Genomic DNA, 12,046 nt, shown 5'->3' with positions numbered 1-12,046 from the left:
ATGAGTGAGTGCGTGAGTAAATGAGTGAGTGAATGAGTAAATGGATGAGTAAGTGAGTGAGTGAATGAGTGAGTGAGTGAGTGAATGAGTGAGTGAGTGGATGAGTGAGTGAGTGGATGAGTAAGTGAGTGAGTGAGTGGATGAGTGAGTGAGTGAATGAATAAATGAGTGAGTGGATGAGTGAATGAAACAGTGAATGAATTGAGTGAGTGAGTGAGTGAGTGAGTGAGTGAGTGAGTGAGTGAGAAAATAGCTGAGCAGTGAGTAAACAATCCAATGCTTGAGTGAGTGGAGTGTGCTCGGTGTGGCTAATTCCACTGGTCCCGGAAACACCTCTCAGGTTGGAGACAGCAGCCTCCTGGAGAACCCCAGTTCAGTTTGCTCTACTGGAGCTTGTGAGGACAGATGGGAGCTTTGGCTTCCAGTTAGGGGAAAGGTGCCTAGAGCAGGTGCCCAGGTCTGTGAGAGGGTGGGGCTTGGGCTGGGTGTGGCCTAGAGAGGTTCCTGGACTGTCTGGTTGTCCCTTTCTATGGACAATGGCTCTCTGACATGCCAGTAGTCCCTCCCTGGGAGCTCAAGAGATCTTGAGTGGTCCGTGGTCCCACTGGGCTGGCAGGCATCACAGCAGGCGAGGCCCTTTGAAAAGGGAAGCTCCAGACCAAGCCAAGGTGCTGGTGTTACAAAGTGGTGGGAGCCCAGGAGGCTTCCCTGCTATGGGAGACCTCAGTGGGGTCTACATGTCCTGGCTGCTCTTGTCTCCTGCAGGCTGTCTGTACTTCACCTGCCTGATCCACAACTGCTCAGCTCAGCCCCACACAGCACCCTTCGCTGGCCCCATCGACCGTGGCTCCCTGACTGTGCAGGATGAGTACATTTTTCTGAAGGTGAGTGCTCCAGGTGCTGGGAGATGACAGTGCCTGACCCTTTACCAACAAAACAGCACTTCATTTCCAAATGCCACTTAGCAGGGCTCAGTGTCTTTGTCCCTGTACTGTAGCTGGAGCATCTATGAGGCCCCTGGCACCAGAACCTTGGCTCAAGATTGTTCCTGACTCCTCCCTCTGACCATCAGGCTCCTCCCTGCCATCTGGGGCCCACTAATTCGACTATACATATTTCACTTGGTGCCTTTCATGCTTTGGGTCTTATCCTGGGGGCTCTGCACCCCTGTAACCAAGACACTGCTGCAGCCCTCCCCTGCCCCAATATATATCTCAGACCAATGCTAGCAAATGCTGGCGGGAGAGCTTCTTGACCCCTCTAGAGTAGGAAGCCTGGGCCCTACTAGACTGTCTGGCCAGGTACAGACCATCATTGTCCTGTTTTTCTTATGCTCCAACAAAGTACCGACAAGAATGCCATAAAGATGAAGGGTTTCTTCTGCCTTACAATTCAGGGGATACAGTCCATATGACAGGGGAGGTATGGCAGCAGGAGTGTGAGGCAGCTGTTTGGTTGCACACAGAGAGCAGAGAGTGGATGCTGGGACTGGATCACCTTCTCCTCTGGTTGCACAGAGAGCAGAGAGTGGATGCCGGGACTGGATCACCTCCTTTGGTTGCACACAGAGAGCAGAGAGTGGATGCCGGGACTGGCTCACCTTCTCCTCTGGTTGCACAGAGAGCAGAGAGTGAATGCCGGGACTGGCTCACCTTCTCCTCTGGTTGCACAGAGAACAGAGAGTGTATGCCGGGACTGGATCACCTTCTCCTCTGGTTGCACACAGAGAGCAGAGAGTGGATGCCGGGACTGGATCACCTTCTCCTCTGGTTGCACACAGAGAGCAGAGAGTGGATGCCGGGACTGGCTCACCTTCTCCTCTTTGTTCAGTCCTTGCCCATGGAGTGGTACTGCTTACATTTAGAGTGGTTCCCCCTCCCCAATCAACCAGCCAACCATTCACAGCCAAGCCTAGGGGTTGGTTTCCATGGTGATTCTAAATCCCATCAAGTTAACAACCAAGACTGACTGTCACCATCTCCAAACTCATCTACAGAGACAGGCCATTTCCTTGGATCGCACTGCTGGTCTCTGCTCTGCACTCTGGAACCTTGTGAGACGAGCTCAGAGCTTCTTGCAAGAAAGCTCCAGTCCTGTCAGCAGAGGGTTCTCCGGGTTCCCATACTTCTCCCCTGCCCAGTCTCCATGGCACTCCTCCCTCAGCATGGGCCATCCTCTCCCAGCCTGGCAGGAGGCCCTGGGCCCCACTTGTCCTAGCTCTGTCACCAGTGGCCATGGCCACCAAGTCCTCCCTGCTCCACATTTGTACCTATGGGTTCCTGTACCTGTCCCTTTTGGTAGACACTGGTTCCCACTCCCGTTCTACAATGGTTTCTATTGCTGGAGAGAAAATCAAGTCCCAGAAAACACAGAAGCCCTGTCAAGCATTGCACCTAGGACTAGACAACATCCCACTTCTCTGGGCATTCTCCCGCCAGGGCTGAGGTAGTCCAGTGGGGACCCACTGCTTCTCCCTGCCTGGCTCACATCAGACCAGGTGACACACCATCACCTTCCAGGGACAGCTGGCATCTGGCATGTCTCTTGTCCCACAGTCACATCTTTGGTCTGCCCTGGTAGAATGGTGCGAACTTGGGGATCAACAGGACTCCAGAACCTCTCTGGCAAGCCATACTTGGGGCGGACCCAGAGGCTCACCAGTCTTAGAGTAAATGCAAGGTTGCCCCAGAAGGGATAGGTGGAAGGCCCGTGGGAGGACACACCTAGATACTGCAGCTCTTTCTCGGTTTAGCTGGAGCAGGAAAGGCCACAGAGCTGAGGCCGGGCTGGGATGCTGCTGCTTCCACTATTCTGAAGCTGTGCTTTGAGAAGGTGATGGAACATGACAGAGGGACACGGCTCTGGAGGGCCACTCACTAGACCATACAGGTGTCACATGCCAAGTTGCCGCTGCTTGGCTTCAAATCAGCCACCAGACCGCCTCTGAGTCTCTGTTTGCTGAGTCTCCATGTCGTGGGCTGATGGTCCCTCCCCAGACACCACAGCACTCACACAGACAAGCAGCCCCGCTGGACCCACAGGTGGCACTGTGACTCCAGCCTTCCCAACTCGCTCTAGCCTGTGAGTGGCTCCCCACAGTGTGTCACTCTAGGAGTTATGGATAGTATAGAAGGAGCTGTATGGGCTACTAACCTGCCCCGATTTTGCTGTTCAGGACAGTGCAATGCAGCCTGTCCCTAATCCGCCCCCCAGACTCTGCCTTTCAAAGCCTCTGTGCATTGCCCTGCCCCCAGCACCTGCAGGTGGGTAGGACCTTGGAGATGAGGGTCTCTTTCCCACTATGCCTCATGGAAGGCCCTGCTGCCTTCACAATCAGTTCCTGGCAGGATGGGGGTGGCCATGCCCTTGAACACTAATCCTCCACCAAGGCACCCCAGTGGCCTCCCCAGGAGATGAGAACAGGGAAACCTGGCTCTGCTTCTGGCCCTGAGCTTATCTTCCAGGCGGGCTCTGGGAATGGGCCCATCAACTTCTTTGGGCCACTCTGCCAGGCAGAGCATCCCTCACCTGTTGGAGGTCTTCTGTCTCAGTGAGTCCCAGTGTGCACAGGTTTCTGTGCCTGTGGCTAGTGTGCAGGCATACAGCTTCGAATTCTAGCTCTGAGAAAGGCTCGGGGCCAGCTGTGGGTGACACTGGCTTTCTGAGCTCAGTTTCTTAGGAGATGGGATGGTGCTCTCAGAGTAAGTGAATGGGTGGATGATTGGATGAGCAAGTGAGTGAGTGAATGAGTGAGTGGATGAGTGAGTTCCAGGGGGCTGTCCTTCCACCTCAGTGGGTAGCTGCTGCTGTGGGGGAAGGGTGTCAGACCTTCCCACCATGGGGACCTTTCTCCAAGTCCCCAGGACCTCGGTGAGTCCAGGTCACAGCTGTTCTACAGAGGCCTGGACACCTCCAGACTGTAGAGTCTCTCCTTTCACAGATGAGTCATCTGGTGAAGTCCTGTCATCATTGTGGAAGAGGAACCATGATGGCGATAAGCAAAGGGCATGGCCACTGGCTGAGAGTGGCGATTCACTGGAGATTCTGTTCCTTAACGCTGTGTTTCTCCCCAGGCGACATCAACAAACCGAACCAAATACTACGTCTCCTATCGCCGCAGTGACTTCGTCCTGATGAAGCTGCCCAAGTATGCCCTGCCCAAGGTGAGGTCCATCTCTACCCTGTGCCAGATACAAAGACGGTGAGGCCTTATACACGGGGGTTTGGGGTCCCGAGGTCAAGAGGGACAGATGCTAAGAATGGATGTGGCACACTTTCTTAATGCCCTCACTGGAGAGCTATGGACTTAGGTACCTCAGGACTCTTCTGAACCAAAGGGAAAAGTCTATTAGGCCTTTCTTCAACATCTTTTCAAAAACAGAGAGGATGGGAAGGAAAGTAATGAGCTCACTAAATTACCTGCAGGCCTGGCTGAGTAAGCGAATTCAGAGCTAACAGTTTCATTTCGGCAAAGGCAGGTGTCCTGGTGATGAGGGGCTTTGCTGGTCCTGCTGGGGTTACAGCACAACTTTAGGGATGTGCACCCTGGTCCTGGTGTGGAGAATCTGCCACACAGGGAGACCTCTAACAAGGAGCCTATGGCCAGAAGTCATGGTTTCTATGACCTTGAGCGCAACTGTCTGGGACCTCCCAGCACCTGAGCCCTCTACCAGAGGCTTGTGAGCCTCTTCTTCCTCACCCAGCTCAGCAGAGCACAGAAGAGCGTCTCATCAGCAACCCACAGACCCACTAACGGAATTTTCATCAGATTTTATTGTTTTATGGTGAATTTTCACTCTTGCCTGCTTCCCCCCAACAAGCCATCCCTTCATTTTTTTTTTTTAAGTTACCTGAACAATGTCAAGAAAATGAGAGAGGCTGGCACAGCATAAGGGAATCCCCTGCTTGAGAGCCCCTTCCCCCATTCCACCCTGTCCTGGTCCCCCCTGGTCACATGCCAAAGTGACTTTGGTGTGGCTAACTCAGGAGCAGGGCTCCCCAGCATCCTGCTCAGCATGACAGTGTGTCCGGTGGGTTTTTCTAGATGTTCTCCCACAATAAGTGACTGGCTGTGGGGCTTTGAGCTGAAGAGTCTACTCAGCCACAGCCAGTCTCTAGTCCAGACATGTGGGTATCCCTGTAAGTACACCTCCCTGCACTGTGGGGGTTCACTGGGAGTACTTTCAGGAAATGAACTGAACACACAGCCCTCCAGCACCTTAGTTGATTTCTGGCAGAATCCCATTCCGTGGAGTTAGATCATGCTCAGCACAGTGTGGCCCAGTTCTGTGTTGCACCTTGCCTCTCCTGTTCTAAGGGGATAAATGATGCCATTCCGCCATATTGATCTACCGACTCCTGGACTCTCTGAAGGGCGGACAGCTGTTAGGATGAGTCAGCGTCCTTGGCTTAAACTGTTGACTTGTAATGACTGTTTCTAAAGTCCTGAAGTTCCCTAGCAGAGAAAAATGCTCATAAGAAGACTCTACAGAACCACAAATTACATAAAAAGCATTCACCGGGTAAGGTGAATGCAAATTTACTTGAAAGAAAGAATCATCCTTTATTTGTAATGAATTTATTTAAAGTAAAACAAAATGCATATCACATGTAACAGAGGAGAGAGTGACGCTGGGAAGGATGGCCGAGTCAAAGCTCCAGGACCTTCTCTACCCTCCCCCTTGGCACCAGCCACGCTGCAGAGTGTAGGCTCATGACTGCTCTGGGACTCTGCAGTCTGTTATAATGCCTGCAGTGTCCAGGCATCAGATGGTATAGCAAGGCCAGTTTGGTCAGTTTAAGCTTTTGACCTCGGAACAGTAGCCATGTCTGTGCTTGTCTCGCAGCAGGCAAATGTCTGTGCTTTCCTGGAGCAGCTAGCAAGTAGCCTGTGGGGCCAGGGTGGACACTATGGACCTTCCCCTCCAGACACTGAGGTCTGTGCTCTGATGTCAATGACTATGGTCAGCTGAAGCAGGTCCAGAGCCCATCCACCTCCCTTTTCTTTGCCTCTTTTCTTCTTTGGGAGGCAGACTTTTAAGCATATCTGAATGTATGGGCGAGAGGCATAAAGTCTCCATACCTCACACATGCTGGTCTGAGCCTCAGTGTAGACAGAGCCTTTGGTGATCAGAGGCAAAAACAACAAGAAGTCTCTTCAGAAAAGAGACAGTTGAATTTTCAGTCAGTGTATCATACATTCAAATAGGTGGGCATGATGGGACATGCCTATAATCCTAACAATTGAGAGGCTGAGGCAGGGGGACCATGAATTTGAGGCCAGCATGGACTGAAAAGTAAGACCTTAAGAAAAGTTCAACACACCACACACACACACACACACACACACACACACACACACACACACACACGCACGATTTCCAGATTCAGTCATCAAAAATCACAAGGCACACAGAGAAACAGGAAAACATGATCTGCTCAGAACAGAAATCATGCCTACGAAGGGCCAGCTGGTCGACCTGATGGACAAACTAACAGAATTGTCTTAAGATGCTCAGAGAACTGCAGGAGGACATTATGCACAAAGGAAATGTCCATGAAAAGGCAGGAAATGTTAAGGATGCCCAAATAGAAACCCTGGAACTGTAACTAGAAAGAAATAAGAAAAATAAGTAGCAAGAAAGTCCGCCAGAAGGACTCCACAACAGATTTGGGCAGGTGAAGGATGAATCAGAGAACCTGAAAAGGAAAACAAACAAACAAACAAAAAAACAGTGGAAGTAACCAAGTATGAGGTCTTTTGGACACCATCATCCGAGCAGCACACACACTGAGAATCCTAAAAGGACAAGAGAACAAGAGGCAGAGAGATTGATTTAAGAAACAGTGGCTCCCTACCCCTAGAATCATGAAACACATGAATGTGAATATCTCAAATGCTGATCAGTGCCAAGACAAAGGCACGTGCGATGTGATAAAGCCAGAAAGATGAAGAGGGAATCTGGAAAGCAGTGTGAGCGGTGTGACTTGTCAGACAGGGATTCCCCGCTTAGAGAACCTGTAGATGTACTGGGAGCCCCAGAACCAGAAGGCAGGGAGCCAGAGTAGCCAAAGCACTGAGGAGACAGGAGGAAGGTGCTGGCTCACGGGGGTGCCTCATGAATTTCATGTAATAACCTGCGCTCGGGCTGCAGAGGGGGCTGAGCAGTTGAGAGCACTTGCTGCTTTTGTAGAGGGCCAGAGTTTGATTCCCAGCACCTATGTTGGACAGCTCCCAACCTCCTGTATCCCTAGCTCTGGAGGGTCTGACTCCCTCTTCTGGCCTCCACAAATGACATACATTCACATAAAAACGTTTCTTAAAAAACTATGGAAAATTTCTGCTGAGATTCCATATGAAGGTCCATGAGAAATTTCTGCCATCATGCTTATTAAAATGTTCTAAAAACTTTTCTGTGTATATATATATGGTATGTTATAATTTACACATAGTTTATAATTATAACTTTTAAGTTTTCATTTGTATATGAGACTGTGCACAAACATGTAAGTGATGTGACCCACACACATATATCACTTCCATCTGCTTACCCATTCCTTCCTCCGTTTCCCATCTCTTCGCCTCAAGATAATGATATGGAGAAATTCTTGGAGAGTTCTCAGCATCCACCCTGTCCTTTATCTTAGTTTAGCCAAATTCACAGTCTAGCTGCTGCTCATCTTCCCAGGGGAGAGGCTGCATTTCCTGTCTTCCTCTGCAGCTACACGTGGTCACACGTTGATGATCTGCCAGTGAGATATTAATGAAGTTTCCTTGTGTGACTTCTGAGAACACTGGATGGAAGTCCAGCCTTTTCCCTCTTCCCCCTTCCTGCTGCCTTGTGTTTAGAGTGATGGGAACTCCAACACCTCTCTTGGGCCCTGAAGACAAACACCACGTCATGAGATAGTAGAGTGATGACCCAGGAGGAGCCCCTGCCCTTGGTGGCTTTGTAGGGCTTCTACACTAGCCTGCCCACCACTGGGCTTCTCTCACAGGCAGGAGGGATGAGCACCTTCTGCTTTTCTTTTTCTCTTTCTTTCTTCCTTTCTGTCTATATTTTTTAGTTCAGAAGAATTTTTTTCCTTATTAAGAATTTTTTTATTCATTTAACATACCAACCATATATCCCCCACTCTTCCCTCCTCCTGCTCCCACCCTCCAGCATTCCTCCCCAACCCCCTCCCCTATTCCCTCCTCCGAAAAGGTAAGGCCTCCCATAGGGAATCAGCAAAGCCTGGTACATTCAGTTGAGGCAGGTCCAACCCCCCGACCCCCCGCTGCCACATCAAGGCTAAGCAAGGTATCCTACCACAGGTAATGGGTTCCAAAAAGCCAGCTCATACACCAGGGATAGATCCTGATCCTACCACCAAGGGTCCCCTAAAGCAGACCAAGCTACACAACTGTCTTGCTTATGCAGAGGGCCTAGTCCAGTCCCATGAAGACGCCACAGCTGTTGGTCTAAAGTTCATGAGTTCCCACTAGCTTGGTTCAGTTGTCTCTGTAGGTTTCCCCATCATGATCTTGATGTCCCTTGCTCGTAGAATCCCCATCATGATCTTGATGCCCCTTGCTCGTAGAATCCCTCTTGTGGGGAGATACCATGAGCACCTTCTTCTTGAATCCCACTTGATAAGAAATATTAACAAACTAGTGTTTCCCTTCTACAGATCTTTCCAGGCCCCGTATGCCAACATAGATCCACACATGAAGGCTCTGTGCAGATATTAACAATGGAGTTAAGGGTTGATTTTGGTTGCTTCTCTAAGAATGAAAAGAGTGAGGAAAGTAAATGGAATTCCATGAAGGCTCAAAGTATTTGTCACACTAGTCAGCAAGGCTTTTGTGTGACCCCTCTTGGTACTGCCCCACGGGAAGGGACACGAGCAGCCTGCTGGGGAGGGAACCAATCTGAACATCACAACAGCAGGTTTACAGCATGCAACAGGCATTCCAGAGACGTTCCCTGTCTCTGCTGTGGCAATCTCCCTTCTTAGAATTTATGAGAAGGAAACAAGCAGAGAGGCAGGGAGGGACCCAGGCAGGGAAACATCCCCTTCGGTCCTCTGGAGCAGGGACAGGACTCAGTGAAATATGGCTGGGCCACAAATGCGTATCATGCAGTCATTAACAGTGGTGTGTATAAATAACGTTCATGGCAGAGGAAGAGACACCCACGCAGTGTGTGGAGCAAGCTATAAACCAGACGCGGAGAGTGCGTGAATCATGCTTGGGAGAGAGCCTGAACATAAACATGTTGAAGTGTTAATTCTAGGTCTCTCTAGAGGGCCACTGAAGATGGCCCCAAACTGCTTCATAGCTTATATGAAGCATTTGTCCACAGGACATCTAACCAGCTTATGTAAGTGGCTTTGGATCAGGACTGTCACCTGAATTACTCCGCTGTGCAGGCTCACTGTGCTCTCTCCTCCTATAAGTTTGACCCTGCCGAGCCTCCTTCTGGGAAGGATCCTCACTCTCCACAGAGTTCTGGTGGATCTGCCTATCCACCACGGCCTGAGCTGATGAGCATGACATCCCTGGATGGCAGCAAAATGGCCAGCAGCCAAAAGTGGCACATCCTGCCTCCTGCCCACAGCTCAGAGACTGGAGGTGGGCACACAGTGTTGACCAGCATGTTCCCATAGGCACCCCACAGACTTCCATCACTGTGCTGACCCATCTCACATATGGGACTGGACCCTACATTCTTCTTCCTGGGTCACATGCCTCTTAGTTCATCACTTCTGTGTGTCAAGTGTATATCTGTAGATATAGGACTCAGATCTTGTGCCTATGGGGTCCTCCAGCTGTGAGGTACGTGATAGGTGCTTCCCACACTGAACCCCTTTTCTGCAAAAACCCACCTCTGCATCTTTTTTTAAAGGTTCTTGCTATGTAGTCCAAGCTAGCCTCAAACTCATGATTCTCCTACCTCAACCTCCTGGGTGCACTACCACGCCCAGCTCAGAAATGCCCTTTTGGACACATGGCATAGGGAACAGTCTGTCAGTGAGGGGAAGGGCCGGATACCAGCACTCAGGAGTCCAATGAGCCCCTCCATCAAAGAGACACAAATGAAAATCAATCACTTCCCCAAAGTGAGCACTCCCAAAAGGACATGAGGATGAGAGGGAGGGTGTCTTAATGTGAAGGCACCCCATACCCTGCATCCGTCTTCAGCTCCTGTAGCCTGGCAGACCTGTGTCAGGGGGCTGGTGAGTTTCAGAGGGTGGGAAGCAAAGGCATGGAGGACAGAGTGAAGTCTGCTGAGCTGTGAGGTGGAGGGGTTTCGGTCCCCAGGCACAGTTTCTCCAGCCGCAGCTCCCTGGCTGCAGCTTCTCCGGGCAATCCACACAGGCCTGGACAACATGGAAAACAGGGAGCTAAGGTCGACCCAGCTTTGCTTCTCACATGATGGGGATCTTTTTTTCTAAAGTGTGCAATCGTTAACAGATTCTTAAAGTCTGTGCTGAGCCCCACAGAGCTGCCTGACCCACGAGGGGGAAACTGAGGCCTGGTTCCATTGCCTGGGCTGCCATTCTCCTAGTACTTTTTGTCCCATGGTGCTGAGGTCTGGGTGCAGAGGAAGGTGGACACATGGAGCTGGTCTGTAGAGTGCTGTGTGGGGCACCACGCCCTGACCGTTAAAGCAGGTTCTCTCTTTCTGCAGTTCAGGGCAGAGGTAGGGCTGGCAGCAAGGCTGAAAGGCCGATGTTTCATGAATAGGTGCTGGACAACTGAAGGGCCACTTGACTCCCAGGAGTGTAGCCCTATACATGCCACTCATTCTGACCATGTAGGGTACTTGGGGAAAACCCTTCCTCATTGTCGGGAGATGGACAATTTACAGTTGGGATGGGAAAGAGAAGGCATCCCCAGGCAACCCCCTAACCTGGTGTGAGGAGTCCAAACATCACTCCCATTTTAGAGGTGTGACACTGAGGTCCATGGAGGTGAAGTCACTTGTCCAAAACCACAGAGCTAAGCATGACTTACAGGGATGCCAGCCTTGATCAGCCTGCCTCCAGGGCAGCAGGGAGGTGGTGCCTGTGCTCCAGGCTACCATCTCTGACAGCTCTTTGGTCCCCAGGACCTGCAGATCATCAGCACGGATGAGCAGCAGGTGTTCGTGGCCGTCCAGGAATGGAACCAAGTGGACACCTACAACCTGTACCAGTCAGACCTGCGCGGAGTACACTACTCTCTGGTACTGGAGAATGTACGCAGCTCGAGGCAGGCTGAGGAGAACGTGGTCATCGACATCCTTGAGGTAGGCACCAGGCAGGGTAGGAACAGCTGCTCATGCTCCCCTCCCCAACCTGCTTCGCTTCCTTCTTCCTTGCCCAGGGGTTACAGATACCTGCAAAGCACCAGATGTTTCAGGCTTTAATGCCACAGAGGCTCAATCATGGGGCGGGGGGTAAAGACAGAGGGAAGCTGATTTTCTAACGAGGTTCTTTGGAAGAGTATTTGCTAACGAGAAGTAAATTCCTGATGGGTAACATCTTGCAGAAGTGGACTCAGTATTTTAGCATGCAAGGCTTTCCCTGGGCAAAAGCAGCCACAGACAGGTGTGGTCTAAGTAGCCAGCTCTCCTGGATCTGGGGGAGGCTCTCTACTGTTCCTCTCCTCCTGTCCCATGACTCCTCTTTCCTCTCCCGGCCCTGAGAGCTGGAGTCTGTCACTTCTATACCACCTCTCCTGCCGGCCCTCACCCCTCCACATACATTGTCCAACCCGACCTGCTATGACATGGCCTCTCCTCCTACCTGCCTGAGATGTCTGTCCCTGCCTCATCTCTGTAGGGGTCCTGGCCTGGGCCCACACAAGTTTCCATGGGCTCCCACTTATGCCATGGCACTGACCCAAGCTTCTAAAATCCACGCCAATGCTCTCCACTAGTAAGAGTGGTCTGGTCCTCAGGTCCAATCCACAAAATGTCCATTGGGCACCTGACATGGGCCTGAATACACTACAGTCCTCTCTTTTGTCTTGTGGACTCGATGACCAGGGGTGACAATATTATTTAGCTCATGTTCA

General features: G+C 51.1%; 1 protein-coding gene across 1 annotated transcript in view; it reads left to right on the top strand.

The window, feature by feature from the left end:
* Positions 1-12,046, top strand: part of Sorcs2 (sortilin related VPS10 domain containing receptor 2) — a 387,326-nt gene that overhangs the window by 335,796 nt on the left and 39,484 nt on the right. The window contains exons 7-9 of the mRNA XM_059275763.1: positions 766-884; positions 4,074-4,163; positions 11,097-11,276. Of these exons, the coding sequence (XP_059131746.1) occupies positions 766-884; positions 4,074-4,163; positions 11,097-11,276 (389 nt within the window). The remainder of the gene's footprint in view (positions 1-765; positions 885-4,073; positions 4,164-11,096; positions 11,277-12,046) is intronic.

Source organism: Peromyscus eremicus, chromosome 10 (genome assembly GCF_949786415.1).
Source record: "Peromyscus eremicus chromosome 10, PerEre_H2_v1, whole genome shotgun sequence".
In the NCBI taxonomy this organism is placed as follows: Eukaryota; Metazoa; Chordata; class Mammalia; order Rodentia; family Cricetidae; genus Peromyscus; species Peromyscus eremicus.
The sequence above is the reverse complement of the archived record's forward strand: the minus strand, read 5'-3'. Positions and strand labels throughout refer to the sequence as shown.